We start from the raw sequence: 25,888 nt of genomic DNA, 5'->3' as shown, positions 1-25,888 counted from the left end.
ACTGGAATGCGTGAGAGAAAGAATCTTCTCACAGGCGGTCTTACCTTGAAACCTATTCTGTACCCTTGTGAAACAATGTTCTCAATCCAAAGACTGTGAATCGAATTGATCCAGACATCTTTGAAAAATTGTAACCTGCCCCCTACCAGCTGTGCTGGAATGAGGGCTGCACCTTCATGCGGATTTGGGAGCTGGTTTTGACTTTCTAAAAGGCTTGGATTTATTCCAGACTGGAGAAGGTTTCCAAACGGAAACTGTTCCTTTAGGGGAAGGGTCAGGCTTTTGTTCCTTATTCTGACGAAAGGAACGAAAACTATTAGTAGCCCTATATTTACCCTTAGATTTTTTATCCTGAGGCAAAAAGGCTCCCTTCCCCCCAGTAACAGTTGAAATTATTGAGTCTAACTGAGAAACAAATAATTTATTACCTTGGAAAGAAAGAGAAAGCAAAGTTGACTTAGAAGTCATATCTGCATTCCAAGACTTAAGCCATAAAGCTCTTCTGGCTAAAATAGCTAAAGACATATACCTGACATCAATTCTAATGATATCAAAAATGGCATCACAAACAAAGTTATTAGCATGTTGAAGAAGTTTAACAATGCTATAATCATTATGGTCTGACACTTGTTGTGCTAAAGCCTCCAACCAGAAAGTTGAAGCTGCAGCAACATCAGCCAAAGAAATAGCAGGTCTAAGAAGATTACCTGAACATAAATAAGCCTTCCTTAGAAAGGATTCAAGCTTCCTATCTAAAGGATCTTTAAACAAAGTGCTATCTGCCGTAGGAATAGTAGTACGTTTAGCAAGAGTAGAGATAGCCCCATCAACTTTGGGGATTTTCTCCCAAAACTCTAATCTATCAGATGGCAAAGGGTACAATTTTTTAAACTTTGGAGAAGGAGTAAATGAAGTAGCCAGACTATTCCATTCCCAAGAAATTACTTCTGAAATAGCATCAGGAACTGGAAAAACTTCTGGAATAACTACATGAGGTTTAAAAACTGAATTTAAACGCTTATTAGTTTTAATATCAAGAGGACTAGACTCCTCCATATCTAATGCAATTAACACTTCTTTAAGTAAAGAACGAATAAACTCCATCTTAAACAAATTTGAAGATTTATCAGTGTCAATATCTGAGGCAGAATCTTCTGAACCAGATAGATCCTCATCATAAATAGTTAAGTCAGAGTGATGGCGGTCATTTAAAAATTCATCTGAAATATGAGAAGTTTTAAAAGACCTCTTACATTTACTAGAAGGAGGAATAACAGACAGAGCCTTCCGAATAGAATTAGAAACAAATTCTTTAACATTAACAGGAACATCCTGAACATTAGATGTTGAAGGAACAACAACAGGTAATGGATTATTACTAATGGAAATACTATCTGCGTTTGATAGTTTATCATGACAACTAACACAAACTACAGCCGGAGGAACAGTTACCAAAAGTTTACAACAAATGCACTTAGCTTTGGTAGAACCGACATCAGGCAGCGTCTTTCCAGAAGTAGATTCTGATCCAGGGTCAGGTAGTGACATCTTGCAATATGTAATAGAAAAAACAACATATAAAGCAAAATTATCAAATTCCTTAAATGGCAGTTTCAGGAATGGGAAAAAATGCAAAATGAAACAAGCCTCTAGAAAACCAGAAGCAACTAAAAAGTGAGACTGAAATAATGTGAAAAAAACTGGCGCCAAGAATGACGCCCATATTTTTTGGCGCCAAAAAACATCCGCAACACATATACGTAAAAAATGACGCAATCACATGAAAATTTCCGGCGACAACTATGACGCCGGAAATGACTAAATTTTTGCGCCAAAAAAGTCTCGCGCCAAAAATGACGCAATAAATAGAAGCATTTTATGCACCCGCGAGCCTAACAGCCCGCAATTTTGAAAAAAAGTCAATTGAAAATTTTTTTATAGTAAGAAAAAATATAATTTATATGCATTTTCCCAAAAATGAAAACTGGCAGTCTGAATGAAGGAATACTGATTATCCTGAATCATGGCAAATATAAGTTTTAACACATATATTTAGAACTTTACATATAAAGTGCCCAACCATAGCTTTGAGTGTCATGAATAGAAATAAGACTTACTTACCCTAAGACACTCATCTACATATAGTAGATAGGCAAACCAGTACTGAAACGAGAATCAGTAGAGGTAATGGTATATAAGAGTATATCGTCAATCTGAAAAGGGAGGTAGAAGAAGAAATCTCTACGACCGATAACAGAGAACCTATTAAATAGATCCCCTAGAGCAGAGCTTTCCAAACTTTTCATGTTGGTGACGAACTTTTTAGACCTACATCATTTCGCGACACAGTAATTAATTCAGTTGTACTAGCAAAAAGGAGGTTAAACTAACTTGTTTTAAAAGATACGGACACATACATAAATTATATAATAATAATAATAATAAGTATTTACAAGTAACAGTATGTATGTGAAAGAATTAAAAAAAAAGTTTAATAACACCAATGGCTACTTACTGTTTTAATGGGATGTATGAGGTTGATGGGATGAACACAGTTTATGAATATTTGGTGGAATATTAGATAAAGACACTCGCATTTCATCATCAAGCATTTTTAAGCTTTCACTTCCTATTCATATATCAAGAGCAGGAGCAGCAATGCACTACTGGGAGCTAGCTGCAAAACCCCCCCAAAAAAACCACTTTGTCTTCTGACTTCAGCTCAGTGTTTAAGCTGCTGCCCTCAGAGCCCTGTGAGTCTGACTGACTACTGCCTGTGCTGCAAACACACTGCTGTCCCACTCACTGACTACACATGCAGTCACAAGCCAATTAAGGAGACTACACGTGCAGTCAGGAGCCAATGTGCTGCCAAAGCCGCCAATAGCAATATTTTCAGTTCCCACTGAGCTGTGCCAATAGGTTAAGATGATCTGTGATCCACTAGGTATCAATCACGTGTCAACCATGTGATATGCATAGCAGGCGGAAAGTCGGAAACCAAAAAAAAAAAAATGTAAAAAAAAATTAAATGTAAAAAAAATTTGTGCTGAAGCAGGGACACACCTACACACTGCTGCCGACACACTAGTGTGTCCTGACACACAGTTTGGAAAGCACTGCCCTAGAGGAAGACCATGGTATTCAAATAGGCAATACTCTCTTCACATCCCTCTGACATTCACTGCACTCTGAGAGGAAAACCGGGCTTCAGCCTGCTGCGAAGCGCATATCAACGTAGAATCTAGCACAAACTTACTTCACTACCTCCATGGGAGGCAAAGTTTGTAAAACTGAATTGTGGGTGTGGTGAGGGGTGTATTTATAGGCATTTTGAGGTTTGGGAAACTTTGCCCCTCCTGGTAGGAATGTATATCCCATACGTCACTAGCTCATGGACTCTTGCCAATTACATGAAAGAAACTTAAGGTAGCACTGACCTTGACTTCTGCCTGGCAGCAAGGCAGATCTCAGGTTTGAGAGGTCCTCTCCCTCACATCGACCTGAGGAGAATAAAATACTGAGTTAAAGATTACCTCAGACTGAAGGATATAGGGCAGCAAGAAATATGGGAGGCACAGTGAGAATTATGTCCCACAAGCTCCCATTGCTCTAAAGCCACCAAAGCTCTACTGAAGAGACTGATATGGACTACAGCTTAACCCTAGAACAAAGCAGCACACTCTGGCACCACTTTAAAAATAATAAACACTTGATTGAAGAATCTAATCTAACACCTCACTTTACCTCTTCCTATCACTAACGTAGGCAAAGAGAATGACTGGGGTGGGAGGGAAGGGAGGAGCTATTTAACAGCTCTGCTGTGGTGCTCTTTGCTGCCTCCTGCTGACCAGGAGGTGAATATCCCATTAGTAATTAAGATGATCCGTAGACTCATTGTGTCTTAAAACAGAAAAAGTGAGAGCTCAAGGAGAAGGAAATGAGTGCTCAGGGGGGAAGGGAGCGAGTGCTCGGAGGAAAGGAAGTGAGTGCTCGGGGGAAGGGAGTGAGTGTTCAGAGGGAAGGGAGTGAGTGCTCAGGGAGAATGAAGTGAGTGTTCAGAGAGAAGGAAGTGAGAGCTCAGGGGGAAGGAAATGAGTGCTCAGGGGGGAAGGGAGCGAGTGCTCGGGGGAAAGGAATTGAGTACTCGGGGGAAAGGAAGTGAGTGCTCGGGGGAAGGGAGTGAGAGTTCAGAGGGAAGGGAGTTAGTGCTCAGGGAGAATGCAGTGAGTGCTCAGAGAGAAGGAAGTGAGAGCTCAGGGGGAAGGAGCTGAGTGCTCGGGGGGAAGGGAGTGAGTGCTCGGGGGGAAGGGAGTGAGTGCTCGGGGGGAAGGGAGTGAGTGCTCCAGGGGAAGGGAGTGAGAGCTCAAGGGAAAGGAAGTGAGTGCTCGGGGGTAAGGAAGTGAGTGCTCAGGGGTAGGAGAAGTGAGTGCTCGGGGGTAAGGGAAGTGAGTGCTCGGGGGTAAGGGAAGTGAGTGCTCGGGGGTAAGGGAAGTGAGTGCTCGGGGGTAAGGGAAGTGAGTACTCAGGGGGAAGGAAGAGAGTACTCAGGGGAAAGGAAGTGAGTACTCAGGGGGAAGAAAGTGAGTGCTCGGGGGGAAGAAAGTGAGTGCTCAGGGGGAAGAAAGTGAATGGTCGGGGGGATGGAAGTGAGTGCTCGGAGTAAGGAAGTGAGTGCTCTGGGGTAAGGGAGTGAGAGCTCAGGGGGAAGGAAGTGAGTACTCAGGGGGAAGGAAGTGAGTACTCAGGGTCAAGGAAATGAGTACTCAGGTGGAAGGGAGTCAGGGAAAAAATGGGAGGGGGACAGGTAAGCAGAGCGTGGGGACCTAGAATTTGATGGGAAATAGGAACCACAAGTCCAACCTGGTTACATGTTACCTTTTCTTAGTCTTGTGCACAGGTATTTTTACATTTGGTTTACAGTCCCTGTGTTTACCTCTAATGGAAGTGTTTTCCATGAATTCACAACCCTTTCTGTAAAAAACTGCTTTCCATATTTCTCCGTAATCTGCTGCTCTCTAACTTAAGATTGTGACCTCTTTTTATGTAGAAGATACTTTTTATTAAGTCCACTCATATATTTGAAGGTTAATAAGACAGGGGAAGTAGAACACGGGGTAAGCGAAGCAGAACAAGGGGTCAGGGAAGCAGAACAAGGGGTCAGGGAAGCAGAACAAGGGGTCAGGGAAGCAGAACAAGGGGTCAGAGAAGCAGAACAAGGGGTCAGAGAAGCAGAACAAGGGGTCAGGGAAGTAGAACAAGGGGTCAGGGAAGTAGAACAATGGGTCAGAGAAGCAGAACAAGGGATCAGGAATGCAGAACAAAGAGTCAGGGAAGTAGAACAAGGGGTCAGGAATGCAGAACAAGGGGTCAGGGAAGTAGAACAAGGGGTCAGGGAAGCAGAACAAGGAGTCAGAGAAGAACAACAAGGGGTCAGAGAAGAAGAACAAGGGGTCAGGGAAGTAGAACAAGGGGTTAAAGAAGCAGAACAAGGGGTCAGAGAAGAAGAACAAGGGGTCAGAGAAAAAGAACAAGGGGTCAAGGAAGCAGAACAAGGGGTCACAGTGAAGAACAAGGGGTCAGAGAAGAAGAACAAGGGGTCAGGGATGTAGAACAAGGGGTCAGGGAAGCAAAACAAGGGGTCAGGGAAGTAGAACAAGGGGTCAGGGAAGTAGAACAAGAGGTCAGGGAAGCAGAACAAGGGGTCAGGGAAGCAGAACAAGGGGTCAGGGAAGCAGAACAAGGGGTCAGGGAAGAAGAACAAGGGGTCAGTTTACCTCTAATGGAAGTGTTTTCCATGAATTCACAACCCTTTCTGTAAAAAACTGCTTTCCATATTTCTCCGTAATCTGCTGCTCTCTAACATAAGATTGTGACCTCTTTTTATGTAGAAGATACTTTTTATTAAGTCCACTCATATATTTGAAGGTTAATAAGACAGGGGAAGTAGAACACGGGGTAAGCGAAGCAGAACAAGGGGTCAGGGAAGCAGAACAAGGGGTCAGGGAAGCAGAACAAGGGGTCAGGGAAGCAGAACATAGGGTCAGGGAAGCAAAACAAGGGGTCAGAGAAGCAGAACAAGGGGTCAGAGAAGCAGAACAAGGGGTCAGAGAAGCAGAACAAGGGGTCAGGGAAGTAGAACAATGGGTCAGAGAAGCAGAACAAGGGATCAGGAATGCAGAACAAAGAGTCAGGGAAGTAGAACAAGGAGTCAGGAATGCAGTACAAGGGGTCAGGAATGCAGTACAAGGGGTCAGGGAAGTAGAACAAGGGGTCAGGGAATCAGAACAAGGAGTCAGAGAAGAACAACAAGGAGTCAGAGAAGAACAACAAGGGGTCAGAGAAGAAGAACAAGGGGTCAGGGAAGTAGAACAAGGGGTTAGGGAAGCAGAACAAGGGGTCAGAGAAGAAAAACAAGGGGTCAAGGAAGCAGAACAAGGGGTCACAGTGAAGAACAAGGGGTCAGAGAAGAAGAACAAGGGGTCAGGGATGTAGAACAAGGGGTCAGGGATGTAGAACAAGGGGTCAGGGATGTAGAACAAGGGGTCAGGGAAGCAGAACAAGGGGTCAGGGAAGTAGAACAAGGGGTCAGGGAAGCAGAACAAGGGGTCAGGGAAGCAGAACAAGGGGTCAGGGAAGAAGAACAAGGGGTCAGGGAAGAAGAACAAGGGGTCAGGGAAGTAGAACAAGGGGTCAGGGAAGTAGAACAAGGGGTCAGGGAAGTAGAACAAGGGGTCAGGGAAGTAGAACAAGGGGTCAGGGAAGTAGAACAAGGGGTCAGGGAAGTAGAACAAGGGGTCAGGGAAGTAGAACAAGGGGTAAGCGAAGCAGAACAAGGGGTCTGGGAAGTAGAACAAGGGGTCAGGGAAGCGGAACAAGGGGTCAGGGAAGCAGAACAAGGGGTCAGGGAAGCAGAACAAGGGGTCAGGGAAGTAGAACAAGGGGTCAAGGAAGCAGAACAAGGGGTCAGGGAAGCAGAACAAGGGGTCAGGGAAGCAGAACAAGGGGTCAGGGAAGCAGAACAAGGGGTCAGGGAAGTAGAACAAGGGGTCAGGGAAGCAGAAGAAGGGGTCAGGGAAGTAGAACAAGGGGTCAGGGAAGTAGAACAAGGGGTCAGGGAAGCAGAAGAAGGGGTCAGGGAAGAACAACAAGGGGTCAGAGAAGAAGAAAAAGGGGTCAGGGAAGTAGAACAAGGGGTTAGGGAAGCAGAACAAGGGGTCAGAGAAGAAGAACAAGGGGTCAGAGAAAAAGAACAAGGGGTCAAGGAAGCAGAACAAGGGGTCACAGTGAAGAAGAACAAGGGGTCAGAGAAGAAGAACAAGGGGTCAGGGAAGTAGAACAAGGGGTCAGGGAAGTAGAACAAGGGGTCAGGGAAGCAGAACAAGGGTCAGGGAAGCAGAACAAGGGGTCAGAGAAGCAGAACAAGGGGTCAGAGAAGAAGAACAAGGGGTCAGGGAAGTAGAACAAGGGGTCAGGGAAATAGAACAATGGGTCAGAGAAGCAGAACAAGGGATCAGGAATGCAGAACAAAGAGTCAGGGAAGTAGAACAAGGGGTCAGGAATGCAGAACAAGGGGTCAGGGAAGTAGAACAAGGGGTCAGGGAAGCAGAACAAGGAATCAGAGAAGAACAACAAGGGGTCAGAGAAGAAGAACAAGCGGTCAGGGAAGTAGAACAAGGGGTTAGGGAAGCAGAACAAGGGGTCAGAGAAGAAGAACAAGGGGTCAGAGAAAAAGAACAAGGGGTCAAGGAAGCAGAACAAGGGGTCACAGTGAAGAAGAACAAGGGGTCAGAGAAGAAGAACAAGGGGTCAGGGAAGTAGAACAAGGGGTCAGGGAAGCAGAACAAGGGGTCAGGGAAGTAGAACAAGGGGTCAGGGAAGCAGAACAAGGGGTCAGGGAAGCAGAACAAGGGGTCAGGGAAGCAGAACAAGGGGTCAGGAAAGCAGAACAAGGGGTCAGAGAAGCGGAACAAGGGGTCAGGGAAGCGGAACAAGGGGTCAGGGAAGCGGAACAAGGGGTCAGGGAAGCGGAACAAGGGGTCAGGGAAGCAGAACAAGGGGTCAGGGAAGCAGAACAAGGGGTCAAGGAAGCAGAACAAGGGGTCAGGGAAGCAGAACAAGGGGTCAGGGAAGCAGAACAAGGGGTCAGGGACGCAGAACAAGGGGTCAGGGAAACAGAACAAGGGGTCAGGGAAACAGAACAAGGGGTCAGGGAAGCAGAACAAGGGGTCAGGGAAGCAGAACAAGGGGTCAGGGAAGTAGAACAAGGGGTCAGGGAAGCGGAACAAGGGGTCAGGGAAGCAGAACAAGGGGTCAGGGAAGCAGAACAAGGGGTCAGGGAAGTAGAACAAGGGGTCAGGGAAGTAGAACAAGGGGTCAGGGAAGCAGAACAAGGGGTCAGGGAAGCAGAACAAGGGGTCAGGGAAGCAGAACAAGGTGTCAGGGAAGCAGAACAAGGGGTCAGGGAAGCAGAACAAGGGGTCAGGGAAGCAGAACAAGGGGTCAGGGAAGTAGAACAAGGGGTCAGGGAAACAGAACAAGGGGTCAGGGAAGCAGAACAAGGGGTCAGGGAAGTAGAACAAGGGGTCAGGGAAGTAGAACAAGGGGTCAGGGAAGTAGAACAAGGGGTCAGGGAAGTAGAACAAGGGGTCAGGGCAGCAGGTCAAGGGGTCAGAGAAGTAGAACAAGGGGTCAGGGAAGTAGAACAAGGGGTCAGCGAAGCAGAACAAGGGGTGAGGGAAACAGAACAAGGGGTCAGAGCAGCAGAACAAGGGGTCAGAGCAGCAGAACAAGGGGTCAGAGCAGCAGAACAAGGGGTCAGAGCAGCAGAACAAGGGGTCAGAGCAGCAGAACAAGGGGTCAGCGAAGCAGAACAAGGGGTCAGAGCAGCAGAAAAAGGGGTCAGAGCAGCAGAACAAGGGGTCAGAGCAGCAGAACAAGGGGTCAGCGAAGCAGAACAAGGGGTCAGAGCAGCAGAACAAGGGGTCAGAGCAGCAGAACAAGGGGTCAGGGAAGCAGAACAAGGGGTCAGAGCAGCATAACAAGGGGTCAGGGAAGCAGAACAAGGGGTCAGGGAAGTAGAACAAGGGGTCAGGGAAGCGGAACAAGGGGTCAGGGAAGCAGAACAAGGGGTCAGGGAAGCAGAACAAGGGGTCAGGGAAGTAGAACAAGGGGTCAGGGAAGTAGAACAAGGGGTCAGGGAAGCAGAACAAGGGGTCAGGGAAGCAGAACAAGGGGTCAGGGAAGCAGAACAAGGTGTCAGGGAAGCAGAACAAGGGGTCAGGGAAGCAGAACAAGGGGTCAGGGAAGCAGAACAAGGGGTCAGGGAAGTAGAACAAGGGGTCAGGGAAACAGAACAAGGGGTCAGGGAAGCAGAACAAGGGGTCAGGGAAGTAGAACAAGGGGTCAGGGAAGTAGAACAAGGGGTCAGGGAAGTAGAACAAGGGGTCAGGGAAGTAGAACAAGGGGTCAGGGCAGCAGGTCAAGGGGTCAGAGAAGTAGAACAAGGGGTCAGGGAAGTAGAACAAGGGGTCAGCGAAGCAGAACAAGGGGTGAGGGAAACAGAACAAGGGGTCAGAGCAGCAGAACAAGGGGTCAGAGCAGCAGAACAAGGGGTCAGAGCAGCAGAACAAGGGGTCAGAGCAGCAGAACAAGGGGTCAGAGCAGCAGAACAAGGGGTCAGCGAAGCAGAACAAGGGGTCAGAGCAGCAGAAAAAGGGGTCAGAGCAGCAGAACAAGGGGTCAGAGCAGCAGAACAAGGGGTCAGCGAAGCAGAACAAGGGGTCAGAGCAGCAGAACAAGGGGTCAGAGCAGCAGAACAAGGGGTCAGGGAAGCAGAACAAGGGGTCAGAGCAGCATAACAAGGGGTCAGGGAAGCAGAACAAGGGGTCAGAGCAGCAGAACAAGGGGTCAGGGAAGCAGAACAAGGGGTCAGGGAAGCAGAACAAGGGGTCAGAGCAGCATAACAAGGGGTCAGGGAAGCAGAACATGGGGTCAGAGCAGCAGAACAAGGGGTCAGGGAAGCAGAACAAGGGGTCAGGGAAGCAGAACAAGGAGTCAGAGCAGCATAACAAGGGGTCAGGCAAGCAGAACAAGGGGTCAGAGCAGCAGAACAAGGGGTCAGAGCAGCAGAACAAGGGGTCAGAGCAGCAGAACAAGGGGTCAGGGAAGCAGAACAAGGGGTGAGGGAAGCAGAACAAGGGGTCAGGGAAGCAGAACAAGGGGTCAGAGCAGCAGAACAAGGGGTCAGAGAAGCAGAACAAGGGGTCAGAGCAGAAGAACAAGGGGTCAGTGCAGCAGAACAAGGGGTCAGTGCAGCAGAACAAGGGGTCAGAGCAGCAGAACAAGGGGTCAGAGCAGCAGAACAAGGGGTCAGTGGAGCAGAACAAGGGGTCAGTGGAGCAGAACAAGGGGTCAGAGCAGCAGAACAAGGGGTCAGAGCAGCAGAACAAGGGGTCAGAGCAGAAGAACAAGGGGTCAGTGCAGCAGAACAAGGGGTCAGTGCAGCAGATCACTTACGTGCAGACTAGGATGATAAGTTAAAACTCCGTTATCACACAGCGTCACATATTTCTTCTTCCATTCCTTATTGAGAGATTTTCCACTTCTCTTAAGTAGAACACCCTGTGGAACACAGATACATTACTGAACTACAGAGCTATCTCAGTATATATACACTAGTGACAGAGCAATCTCAGTATATATACACTAGTGACCGAGTTATCTCAATATATATACACTAGTGACAGAGTTATCTCAGTATATATACACTAGTGACAGAGCTATCTCAGTATATATACACTAGTGACAGAGCTATCTCAGTATATATACACTAGTGAAAGAGCTATCTCAGTACATATACACTAGTGACAAAGTTATCTCAATATATATACACTAGTGACAGAGCAATCTCAGTATATATACACTAGTGACAGAGCAATCTCAGTATATATACACTAGTGACAGAGCAATCTCAGTATATATACACTAGTGACAGAGCTATCTCAGTATATATACACTAGTGACAGAGGTGTCTCAGTATATATACACTAGTGACAGTTATCTCAGTATATATACACTAGTGACAGAGCTATCTCAGTATATATACACTAGTGACAAAGCTATCTCAGTATATATACACTAGTGACAGAGCAATCTCAGTATATATACACTAGTGACAGTTATCTCAGTATATATACACTAGTGACAGAGCTATCTCAGTATATATACACTAGTGACAGAGCAATCTCAGTATATATACACTAGTGACAAAGCTATCTCAGTATATATACACTAGTGACAGAGCAATCTCAGTATATATACACTAGTGACAGAGTTATCTCAGTATATATACACTAGTGACAGAGCAATCTCAGTATATATACACTAGTGACAGAGCTATCTCAGTATATATACACTAGTGACAGAGGTGTCTCAGTATATATACACTAGTGACAGTTATCTCAGTATATATACACTAGTGACAGAGCTATCTCAGTATATATACACTAGTGACAGAGGTGTCTCAGTATATATACACTAGTGACAGTTATCTCAGTATATATACACTAGTGACAGAGCTATCTCAGTATATATACACTAGTGACAGAGCTATCTCAGTATATATACACTAGTGACAGAGCTATCTCAGTATATATACACTAGTGACAGAGGTGTCTCAGTATATATACACTAGTGACAGTTATCTCAGTATATATACACTAGTGACAGAGCTATCTCAGTATATATACACTAGTGACAAAGCTATCTCAGTATATATACACTAGTGACAGAGCAATCTCAGTATATATACACTAGTGACAGAGTTATCTCAGTATATATACACTAGTGACAGAGCAATCTCAGTATATATACACTAGTGACAGAGCTATCTCAGTATATATACACTAGTGACAGAGGTGTCTCAGTATATATACACTAGTGACAGTTATCTCAGTATATATACACTAGTGACAGAGCTATCTCAGTATATATACACTAGTGACCGAGTTATCTCAGTATATATATACACTAGTGACCGAGTTATCTCAGTATATATACACTAGTGACAGAGTTATCTCAGTATATATACACTAGTGACCGAGTTATCTCAGTATATATACACTAGTGACATAGCTATCTCAGTATATATAAACTAGTCACCGAGTTATCTCAGTATATATACACTAGTGACAGAGCTATCTCAGTATATATACACCAGTGACATAGCTATATCAGTATATATACCCTAGTAACAGAGCTATCTCAGTATATATACACTAGTGACAGAGCTATCTCAGTATATATACACTAGTGACAGAGCTATCTCAGTATATATACACTAGTGACAGAGCTATCTCAGTATATATACACTAGTGACAGAGTTATCTCAGTATATATATACACTAGTGACAGAGTTATCTCAGTATATATACACTAGTGACAGAGCTATCTCAGTATATATACACTAGTGACAGAGCTATCTCAGTATATATACACTAGTGACAGTTATCTCAGTATATATACACTAGTGACAGAGTTATCTCAGTATATATACACTAGTGACAGAGTTATCTCAGTATATATATACACTAGTGACAGAGCTATCTCAGTATATATACACTAGTGACAGAGTTATCTCAGTATATATATACTAGTGACAGAGCTATCTCAGTATATATACACTAGTGACAGAGCTATGTCAGTATATATACACTAGTGACAGAGCTATCTCAATATATATACACTAGTGACAGAGCTATATCAGTATATATACACTAGTGACAGAGCTATATCAGTATATATACACTAGTGACAGAGCTATATCAGTATATATACACTAGTGACAGAGCTAGCTCAGTATATACACTAGTGACAGAGCTATCTCAGTATATATACACTAGTAACAGAGCTATCTTAGTATATATACACTAGTGACAGAGCTATCTCAGTATATACACTAGTGACAGAGCTATCTCAGTATATATACACTAGTAACAGAGCTATCTTAGTATATATACACTAGTGACAGAGCTATCTCAGTATATATACACTAGTGACAGTTATCTCAGTATATATACACTAGTGACAGAGCTATCTCAGTATATATACACTAGTGACAGAGCTATCTCAGTATATATACACTAGTGACAGTTATCTCAGTATATATACACTAGTGACAGAGCTATCTCAGTATATATACACTAGTGACAGAGTTATCTCAGTATATATACACTAGTGACAGAGTTATCTCAGTATATATACACTAGTGACAGAGCTATCTCAGTATATATACACTAGTGACAGAGCTATCTCAGTATATATACACTAGTGACAGAGTTATCTCAGTATATATACACTAGTGACAGAGCTATCTCAGTATATATACACTAGTGACAGAGCTATCTCAGTATATATACACTAGTAACAGAGTAACAGAGCTATCTCAGTATATATACACTAGTGACAGAGCTATCTCAGTACATATACACTAGTGACAGAGCTATCTAAGTATATATACACTAGTGACAGAGCTATCTCAGTATATATACACTAGTGACAGAGCTATCTCAGTACATATACACTAGTGACAGAGCTATCTCAGTATATATACACTAGTGACAGAGCTATCTCAGTACATATACACTAGTGACAGAGCTATCTAAGTATATATACACTAGTGACAGAGCTATCTCAGTACATATACACTAGTGACAGAGCTATCTAAGTATATATACACTAGTAACAGAGCTATCTCAGTATATATACACTAGTGACAGAGCTATCTCAGTATATATACACTAGTGAAAGAGCTATCTCAGTACATATACACTAGTGACAGAGCTATCTCAGTATATATACACTAGTGACCGAGTTATCTAAGTATATATACACTAGTGACAGAGCTATCTCAGTATATATACACTAGTGACAGAGCTATATCAGTATATATACTCTAGTGACAGAGCTATCTCAGTACATATACACTAGTGACAGAGCTATCTCAGTATATATACACTAGTGACCGAGTTATCTAAGTATATATACACTAGTGACAGAGCTATCTCAGTATATATACACTAGTGACAGAGCTATATCAGTATATATACTCTAGTGACAGAGCTATGTCAGTATATATACACCAGTGACATAGCTATATCAGTATATATACCCTAGTAACAGAGCTATCTCAGTATATATTCACTAGTGACAGAGCTATCTCAGTATATATACACTAGTGGCAGAGCTATCTCAGTATATATACACCAGTGACAGAGCTATCTCAGTATATATACACTAGTGACAGAGCTATCTCAGTATATATACACTAGTGACAGAGTTATCTCAGTATATATACACCAGTGACAGAGCTATCTCAGTATATATACACTAGTGACAGAGCTATCTCAGTATATATACACTAGTGACCGAGTTATCTCAGTATATATACACTAGTGACAGAGCTAACTCAGTATATATACACTAGTGACAGAGCTATCTCAGTATATATACACTAGTGACCGAGTTATCTCAGTATATATACACTAGTGACAGAGCTAACTCAGTATATATACACTAGTGACAGAGCTATCTCAGTATATATACACTAGTGAAAGAGCTATCTCAGTACATATACACTAGTGAAAGAGCTATCTCAGTATATATACACTAGTGACCGAGTTATCTAGGTATATATACACTAGTGACAGAGCTATCTCAATATATATACACTAGTGACAGAGCTATCTCAGTATATATACACTAGTGACAGAGCTATCTCAGTATATATACACTAGTGACAGAGCAATTTTCAGTATATATACACTAGTGACAGAGCTATCTCAATATATATACACTAGTGACAGAGCTATCTCAATATATATACACCAGTGACAGAGCTATCTCAGTATATAGACACTAGTGACAGAGCTATCTCAGTATATATAAACTAGTCACCGAGTTATCTCAGTATATATACACTAGTGACAGAGCTATCTCAGTATATATACACCAGTGACATAGCTATATCAGTATATATACCCTAGTAACAGAGCTATCTCAGTATATATACACTAGTGACAGAGCTATCTCAGTATATATACACTAGTGACAGAGCTATCTCAGTATATATACACTAGTGACAGAGCTATCTCAGTATATATACACTAGTGACAGAGTTATCTCAGTATATATATACACTAGTGACAGAGTTATCTCAGTATATATACACTAGTGACAGAGCTATCTCAGTATATATACACTAGTGACAGAGCTATCTCAGTATATATACAGTAGTGACAGAGCTATCTCAGTATAACATAATTTATGTAAGAACTTACCTGATAAATTCATTTCTTTCATATTAACAAGAGTCCATGAGCTAGTGACGTATGGGATATACATTCCTACCAGGAGGGGCAAAGTTTCCCAAACCTTAAAATGCCTATAAATACACCCCTCACCACACCCACAAATCAGTTTAACGAATAGCCAAGAAGTGGGGTGATAAGAAAAAAAGTGCGAAGCATATAAAATAAGGAATTGGAATAATTGTGCTTTATACAAAAAAATCATAACCACCACAAAAAAGGGTGGGCCTCATGGACTCTTGTTAATATGAAAGAAATGAATTTATCAGGTAAGTTCTTACATAAATTATGTTTTCTTTCATGTAATTAACAAGAGTCCATGAGCTAGTGACGTATGGGATAATGACTACCCAAGATGTGGATCTTTCCACACAAGAGTCACTAGAGAGGGAGGGATAAAATAAAGACAGCCAATTCCTGCTGAAAATAATCCACACCCAAAATAAAGTTTAACAAAAAACATAAGCAGAAGATTCAAACTGAAACCGCTGCCTGAAGAACTTTTCTACCAAAAACTGCTTCAGAAGAAGAAAATACATCAAAATGGTAGAATTTAGTAAAAGTATGCAAAGAGGACCAAGTTGCTGCTTTGCAGATCTGGTCAACCGAAGCTTCATTCCTTAACGCCCAGGAAGTAGAAACTGACCTAGTAGAATGAGCTGTAATTCTCTGAGGCGGAATTTTACCCGACTCAACATAGGCAAGATGAATTAAAGATTTCAACCAAGATGCCAAAGAAATGGCAGAAGCTTTCTGGCCTTTCCTAGAACCGGAAAAGATAACAAATAGACTAGAAGTCTTACGGAAAGATTTCGTAGCTTCAACATAATATTTCAAAGCTCTAACAACATCCAAAGAATGCAACGATTTCTCCTTAGAATTCTTAGGATTAGGACATAATGAAGGAACCACAATTTCTCTACTAATGTTGTTGGAATTCACAACTTTAGGTAAAAATTCAAAAGAAGTTCGCAACACCGCCTTATCCTGATGAAAAATCAGAAAAGGAGACTCACAAGAAAGAGCAGATAATTCAGAAACTCTTCTAGCAGAAGAGATGGCCAAAAGGAACAAAACTTTCCAAGAAAGTAATTTAATGTCCAATGAATGCATAGGTTCAAACGGAGGAGCTTGAAGAGCTCCCAGAACCAAATTCAAACTCCAAGGAGGAGAAATTGACTTAATGACAGGTTTTATACGAACCAAAGCTTGTACAAAACAATGAATATCAGGAAGAATAGCAATCTTTCTGTGAAAAAGAACAGAAAGAGCGGAGATTTGTCCTTTCAAAGAACTTGCGGACAAACCCTTATCTAAACCATCCTGAAGAAACTGTAAAATTCTCGGTATTCTAAAAGAATGCCAAGAAAAATGATGAGAAAGACACCAAGAAATATAAGTCTTCCAGACTCTATAATATATCTCTCGAGATACAGATTTACGAGCCTGTAACATAGTATTAATCACGGAGTCAGAGAAACCTCTTTGACCAAGAATCAAGCGTTCAATCTCCATACCTTTAAATTTAAGGATTTCAGATCCGGATGGAAAAAAGGACCTTGTGACAGAAGGTCTGGTCTTAACGGAAGAGTCCATGGTTGGCAAGATGCCATCCGGACAAGATCCGCATACCAAAACCTGTGAGGCCATGCCGGAGCTATTAGCAGAACAAACGAGCATTCCCTCAGAATCTTGGAGATTATTCTTGGAAGAAGAACTAGAGGCGGAAAGATATAGGCAGGATGATACTTCCAAGGAAGTGATAATGCATCCACTGCCTCCGCCTGAGGATCCCGGGATCTGGACAGATACCTGGGAAGTTTCTTGTTTAGATGAGAGGCCATCAGATCTATCTCTGGGAGCCCCCACATTTGAACAATCTGAAGAAATACCTCTGGGTGAAGAGACCATTCGCCCGGATGCAACGTTTGGCGACTGAGATAATCCGCTTCCCAATTGTCTACACCTGGGATATGAACCGCAGAGATTAGACAGGATCTGGATTCCGCCCAAACCAAAATTCGAGATACTTCTTTCATAGCCAGAGGACTGTGAGTCCCTCCTTGATGATTGATGTATGCCACAGTTGTGACATTGTCTGTCTGAAAACAAATGAACGATTCTCTCTTCAGAAGAGGCCAAAACTGAAGAGCTCTGAAAACTGCACGGAGTTCCAAGATATTGATCGGTAATCTCACCTCCTGAGATTCCCAAACTCCTTGTGCCGTCAGAGATCCCCACACAGCTCCCCAACCTGTGAGACTTGCATCTGTTGAAATTACAGTCCAGGTCGGAAGAACAAAAGAAGCCCCCTGAATTAAACGAAGGTGATCTGTCCACCACGTTAGAGAGTGTCGAACAATCGGTTTTAAAGATATTAATTGATATATCTTCGTGTAATCCCTGCACCATTGGTTCAGCATACAGAGCTGAAGAGGTCGCATGTGAAAACGAGCAAAGGGGATCGCGTCCGATGCAGCAGTCATAAGACCTAGAATTTCCATGCATAAGGCTACCGAAGGGAATGATTGAGACTGAAGGTTTCGACAAGCTGTAATCAATTTTAGACGTCTCTTGTCTGTTAAAGACAGAGTCATGGACACTGAATCTATCTGGAAACCCAGAAAGGTTACCCTTGTTTGAGGAATCAAAGAACTTTTTGGTAAATTGATCCTCCAACCATGATCTTGAAGAAACAACACAAGTCGATTCGTATGAGATTCTGCTAAATGTAAAGACTGAGCAAGTACCAAGATATCGTCCAAATAAGGAAATACCACAATACCCTGTTCTCTGATTACAGACAGAAGGGCACCGAGAATCTTTGTGAAAATTCTTGGAGCTGTAGCAAGGCCAAACGGTAGAGCCACAAATTGGTAATGCTTGTCTAGAAAAGAGAATCTCAGGAACTGATAATGATCTGGATGAATCGGAATATGCAGATATGCATCCTGTAAATCTATTGTGGACATATAATTCCCTTGCTGAACAAAAGGCAATATAGTCCTTACAGTTACCATCTTGAACGTTGGTATCCTTACAAAATGATTCAATAATTTTAGATCCAGAACTGGTCTGAAGGAATTCTCCTTCTTTGGTACAATGAAGAGATTTGAATAAAACCCCATCCCCTGTTCCGGAACTGGAACTGGCATAATTACTCCAGCCAACTCTAGATCTGAAACACAATTCAGAAATGCTTGAGCTTTCACTGGATTTACTGGGACACGGGAAAGAAAAAATCTCTTTGCAGGAGGTCTCATCTTGAAACCAATTCTGTACCCTTCTGAAACAATGTTCTGAATCCAAAGATTGTGAACAGAATTGATCCAAATTTCTTTGAAAAAACGTAACCTGCCCCCTACCAGCTGAACTGGAATGAGGGCCGTACCTTCATGTGAACTTAGAAGCAGGCTTTGCCTTTCTAGCAGGCTTGGATTTATTCCAGACTGGAGATGGTTTCCAAACTGAAACTGCTCCTGAGGATGAAGGATCAGGCTTTTGTTCTTTGTTGAAACGAAAGGAACGAAAACGATTGTTAGCCCTGTTTTTACCTTTAGACTTTTTATCCTGTGGTAAAAAAGTTCCTTTCCCACCAGTAACAGTTGAAATAATAGAATCCAACTGAGAACCAAATAATTTGTTTCCCTGGAAAGAAATGGAAAGTAGAGTTGATTTAGAAGCCATATCAGCATTCCAGGTCTTAAGCCATAAAGCTCTTCTGGCTAAGATAGCCAGAGACATAAACCTAACATCAACTCTAATAATATCAAAAATGGCATCACAGATGAAATTATTAGCATGCTGGAGAAGAATAATAATATCATGAGAATCACGATTTGTTACTTGTTGCGCTAGAGTTTCCAACCAAAAAGTTGAAGCTGCAGCAACATCAGCCAATGATATAGCAGGTCTAAGAAGATTACCTGAACATAGATAAGCTTTTCTTAGAAAAGATTCAATTTTTCTATCTAAAGGATCCTTAAACGAGGTACCATCTGACGTAGGAATGGTAGTACGTTTAGCAAGGGTAGAAATAGCCCCATCAACTTTAGGGATTTTGTCCCAAAATTCTAACCTGTCAGGCGGAACAGGATATAATTGCTTAAAACGTTTAGAAGGAGTAAATGAATTACCCAATTTATCCCATTCCTTGGAAATTACTGCAGAAATAGCATTAGGAACAGGAAAGACTTCTGGAATAACCGCAGGAGCTTTAAAAACCTTATCCAAACGTATAGAATTAGTATCAAGAGGACTAGAATCCTCTATTTCTAAAGCAATTAGTACTTCTTTAAGTAAAGAGCGAATAAATTCCATCTTAAATAAATATGAAGATTTATCAGCATCAATCTCTGAGATAGAATCCTCTGAACCAGAAGAGTCCAAAGAATCAGAATGATGGTGTTCATTTAAAAATTCATCTGTAGAGAGAGAAGATTTAAAAGACTTTTTACGTTTACTAGAAGGAGAAATAACAGACAAAGCCTTCTTTATGGATTCAGAAACAAAATCTCTTATGTTATCAGGAACATTCTGCACCTTAGATGTTGAGGGAACTGCAACAGGCAATGGTACATCACTAAAGGAAATATTATCTGCTTTAACAAGTTTGTCATGACAATTATTACAAACAACAGCTGGAGGAATAGCTACCAAAAGTTTACAGCAGATACACTTAGCTTTGGTAGATCCAGCAGGCAGTGGTTTTCCTGTAGTATCTTCTGGCTCAGATGCAACGTGAGACATCTTGCAATATGTAAGAGAAAAAACAACATATAAAGCAAAATAGATCAAATTCCTTATAAGACAGTTTCAGGAATGGGAAAAAATGCCAGACATCAAGCTTCTAGCAACCAGAAGCAAATGAAAAATGAGACTGAAATAATGTGGAGACAAAAGCGACGCCCATATTTTTTAGCGCCAAATAAGACGCCCACATTATTTGGCGCCTAAATGCTTTTGGCGCCAAAAATGACGCCACATCCGGAACGCCGACATTTTTGGCGCAAAATAACTTCAAAAAATGACGCAACTTCCGGCGACACGTATGACGCCGGAAACGGAAAAGAATTTTTGCGCCAAAAAAGTCCGCGCCAAGAATGACGCAATAAAATGAAGCATTTTTAGCCCCCGCGAGCCTAACAGCCCACAGGGAAAAAAGTCAAATTTTTGAGGTAAGAAAAATATGATAATTCAATGCATAATCCCAAATATGAAACTGACTGTCTGGAAATAAGGAAAGTTGAACATTCTGAGTCAAGGCAAATAAATGTTTGAATACATATATTTAGAACTTTATAAATAAAGTGCCCAACCATAGCTTAGAGTGTCACAGAAAATAAGACTTACTTACCCCAGGACACTCATCTACATGTTTGTAGAAAGCCAAACCAGTACTGAAACGAGAATCAGTAGAGGAAATGGTAAATATAAGAGTATATCGTCGATCTGAAAAGGGAGGTAAGAGATGAATCTCTACGACCGATAACAGAGAACCTTATGAAATAGACCCCGTAGAAGGAGATCACTGCATTCAATAGGCAATACTCTCTTCACATCCCTCTGACATTCACTGCACGCTGAGAGGAAAACCGGGCTCCAACTTGCTGCGGAGCGCATATCAACGTAGAATCTAGCACAAACTTACTTCACCACCTCCCTTGGAGGCAAAGTTTGTAAAACTGATTTGTGGGTGTGGTGAGGGGTGTATTTATAGGCATTTTAAGGTTTGGGAAACTTTGCCCCTCCTGGTAGGAATGTATATCCCATACGTCACTAGCTCATGGACTCTTGTTAATTACATGAAAGAAATATACACTAGTGACAGAGTTATCTCAGTATATATACACTAGTGACAGAGCTATCTCAGTATATATACACTAGTGACAGAGTTATCTCAGTATATATACACTAGTGACAGAGCTATCTCAGTATATATACACTAGTGACAGAGCTATCTCAGTATATATACACTAGTAACAGAGCTATCTCAGTATATATACACTAGTGACAAAGCTATCTCAGTATATATACACTAGTGACAGTTATCTCAGTATATACAGGGAGTGCAGAATTATTAGGCAAGTTGTATTTTTGAGGATTAATTTTATTATTGAACAACAACCATGTTCTCAATGAACCCAAAAAACTCATTAATTTCAAAGCTGAATATTTTTGGAAGTAGTTTTTAGTTTGTTTTTAGTTATAGCTATTTTAGAGGGATATCTGTGTGTGCAGGTGACTATTACTGTGCATAATTATTAGGCAACTTAACAAAAAACAAATATATACCCATTTCAATTATTTATTTTTACCAGTGAAACCAATATAACATCTCAACATTCACAAATATACATTTCTGACATTCAAAAACAAAACAAAAACAAATCAGTGACCAAAATAGCCACCTTTCTTTGCAAGGACACTCAAAAGCCTGCCATCCATGGATTCTGTCAGTGTTTTGATCTGTTCACCATCAACATTGCGTGCAGCAGCAACCACAGCCTCCCAGACACTGTTCCGAGAGGTGTACTGTTTTCCCTCCTTGTAAATCTCACATTTGATGATGGACGACAGGTTCTCAATGGGGTTCAGATCAGGTGAACAAGGAGGCCCTGTCATTAGATTTTCTTCTTTTATACCCTTTCTTGCCAGCCAAGCTGTGGAGTACTTGGACGAGTGTGATGGAGCATTGTCCTGCATGAAAATCATGTTTTTCTTGAAGGATGCAGACTTCTTCCTGTACCACTGCTTGAAGAAGGTGTCTTCCAGAAACTGGCAGTAGGACTGGGAGTTGAGCTTGACTCCATCCTCAACCCGAAAAGGCCCCACAAGCTCATCTTTGATGATACCAGCCCAAACCAGTACTCCACCTCCACCTTGCTGGCGTCTGAGTCGGACTGGAGCTCTCTGCCCATTACCAATCCAGCCACGGGCCCATCCATCTGGCCCATCAAGACTCACTCTCATTTCATCAGTCCATAAAACCTTAGAAAAATCAGTCTTGAGATATTTCTTGTCCCAGTCTTGACGTTTCAGCTTGTGTGTCTTGTTCAGTGGTGGTCGTCTTTCAGCCTTTCTTACCTTGGCCATGTCTCTGAGTATTGCACACCTTGTGCTTTTGGGCACTCCAGTGATGTTGCAGCTCTGAAATATGGCCAAACTGGTGGCAAGTGGCATCTTGGCAGCTGCACGCTTGACTTTTCTCAGTTCATGGGCAGTTATTTTGCGCCTTGGTTTTTCCACACGCTTCTTGCGACCCTGTTGACTATTTTGAATGAAACGCTTGATTATTCGATGATCACGCTTCAGAAGCTTTGCAATTTTAAGAGTGCTGCATCCCTCTGCAAGATATCTCACTATTTTTTACTTTTCTGAGCCTGTCAAGTCCTTCTTTTGACCCATTTTACCAAAGGAAAGGAAGTTGTCTAATAATTATGCACACCTGATATAGGGTGTTGATGTCATTAGACCACACCCCTTCTCATTACAGAGATGCACATCACCTAATATGCTTAATTGGTAGTAGGCTTTCGAGCCTATACAGCTTGGAGTAAGACAACATGCATAAAGAGGATGATGTGGTCAAAATACTCATTTGCCTAATAATTCTGCACTCCCTGTATACACTAGTGACAGAGCTCACATACAATATATATCAGCATATATACACTAGTGACAGAGCTCACATACAATATATCTCAGCATATATACACTAGTGACAGAGCTTACAAACAATATCCCTCAGCATATATACACTAGTGACAGAGCTCACATACAACATATATCAGCATATATGCACTAGTGACAGAGCTCAGATACAATATCCCTTAGTATTTATACACTAGTGACAGAGCTCACATACAATATCCCTCAGTATATATACATTAGTGACAAAGCTCACATACAATATCCCTCAGTATATATACATTAGTGACAGAACTCACATACAATATCCGTCAGCATATATACACTAGTGACAGAGCTCACATACAATATCCCTCAGCATATATACACTAGTGACAGAGCTCACATACAATATCCCTCAGCATATATACACTAGTGACAGAGCTCACATACAATATCCCTCAGTATATATACACTAGTGACAGAGCTCACATACAATATCTCTCAGCATATATACACTAGTGACAGAGCTCACATACAATATCTCTCAGCATATATACACTAGTGACAGAGCTCACACACACTATCCCTCAGCATATATACACTAGTGACAGAGCTCACATACAATGTCCCTCAGCATATATACACTAGTGACAGAGCTCACAAACAATATCCCTCAGTATATATACACTAGTGACAGAGCTCACATACAATATCCCTCAGTATATATACACTAGTGACAGAGCTCACACACAATATATCACAGCATATATACAATAGTGACAGAGCTCACATACAATATCGCTCAGTATATATACACTAGTGACAGAGCTCACATACAATATATCTCAGCATATATACACTAGTGACAGAGCTCACAAACAATATCCCTCAGCATATATACACTAGTGACAGAGCTCACATACAATATATATCAGCATATATACACTAGTGACAGAGCTCAGATACAATATCCCTTAGTATTTATACACTAGTGACAGAGCTCACATACAATATCCCTCAGCATATATACACTAGTGACAGAGCTCACATACAATATCCCCCAGCATATATACACTAGTGACAGAGCTCACATACAAAATATCTCAGCATATATACACTAGTGACAGAGCTCATATACAATATCCCTCAGCATATATACACTAGTGACAGAGCTCACATACAATATCCCTCAGTATATATACACTAGTGACAGAGCTCACATGCAATATCCCTCAGCATATATACACTAGTGACAGAGCTCACATACAATATACCTCAGCATATATACACTAGTGACAGAGCTCACATACAATATCCCTCAGCATATATACACTAGTGACAGAGCTCACATACAATATCCCTCAGCATATATACACTAGTGACAGAGCTCACATACAATATCCCTCAGCATATATACACTAGTGACAGAGCTCACATACAATATCCCTCAGCATATATACACTAGTGACAGAGCTCACATACAATATCCCTCAGTATATATACACTAGTGACAGAGCTCACATACAATATCTCTCAGCATATATACACTAGTGACAGAGCTCACATACAATATCTCTCAGCATATATACACTAGTGACAGAGCTCACACACACTATCCCTCAGCATATATACACTAGTGACAGAGCACACATACAATATCCCTCAGCATATATACACTAGTGACAGAGCTCACAAACATTATCCCTCATTATATATACACTAGTGACAGAGCTCACATACAATATCGCTAAGTATTTATACACTAGTGACAGAGCTCACATACAATATATCTCAGCATATATACACTAGTGACAGAGCTCACATACAATATCCCTTAGCATATATACACTAGTGACAGAGCTCAGATACAATATATCTCAGCATATATACAATAGTGACAGAGCTCACATACAATATCCCTTAGCATATATACACTAGTTATAGAGTTCACATACAATATCCCTTAGTATTTATACACTAGTGACAGAGCTCACATACAATATATATCAGCATATATACACTAGTGACAGAGCTCACACACAATATATCACAGCATATATACACTAGTGACAGAGCTCACATAGAATATCCCTCAGTATAGACACTAGTAACAGAGATCACATACAATATCCCTCAGCATATATACACTAGTGACAGAGCTCACATACAATATCCCTCAGCATATATACACTAGTGACAGAGCTCACATACAATATCCCTCAGTATATATACACTAGTGACAGAGCTCACATACAATATCTCTCAGCATATATACACTAGTGACAGAGCTCACATACAATATCTCTCAGCATATATACACTAGTGACAGAGCTCACACACACTATCCCTCAGCATATATACACTAGTGACAGAGCACACATACAATATCCCTCAGCATATATACACTAGTGACAGAGCTCACAAACATTATCCCTCATTATATATACACTAGTGACAGAGCTCACATACAATATCGCTAAGTATTTATACACTAGTGACAGAGCTCACATACAATATCCCTTAGTATATATACACTAGTGACAGAGCTCACACACACTATCCCTCAGCATATATACACTAGTGACAGAGCACACATACAATATCCCTCAGCATATATACACTAGTGACAGAGCTCACAAACATTATCCCTCATTATATATACACTAGTGACAGAGCTCACATACAATATCGCTAAGTATTTATACACTAGTGACAGAGCTCACATACAATATCCCTTAGTATATATACACTAGTGACAGAGCTCACACACACTATCCCTCAGCATATATACACTAGTGACAGAGCTCACATACAATATCCCTTAGTATATATACACTAGTGACAGAGCTCACACACACTATCCCTCAGCATATATACACTAGTGACAG

General features: G+C 41.7%; 1 protein-coding gene across 1 annotated transcript in view; it reads right to left on the bottom strand.

Moving 5' to 3' along the window:
• The window catches only part of AGAP3 (ArfGAP with GTPase domain, ankyrin repeat and PH domain 3), a 1,006,220-nt gene that overhangs the window by 327,760 nt on the left and 652,572 nt on the right, over positions 1-25,888 (bottom strand). The window contains exon 9 of the mRNA XM_053713235.1: positions 10,519-10,623. Within this exon, the coding sequence (XP_053569210.1) occupies positions 10,519-10,623 (105 nt within the window). The remainder of the gene's footprint in view (positions 1-10,518; positions 10,624-25,888) is intronic.

This window comes from Bombina bombina, chromosome 5 (genome assembly GCF_027579735.1).
Source record: "Bombina bombina isolate aBomBom1 chromosome 5, aBomBom1.pri, whole genome shotgun sequence".
NCBI lineage: Eukaryota > Metazoa > Chordata > Amphibia > Anura > Bombinatoridae > Bombina > Bombina bombina.
Note: the sequence above shows the minus strand (reverse complement) of the source record. Positions and strands in the feature narration are given on the sequence as shown.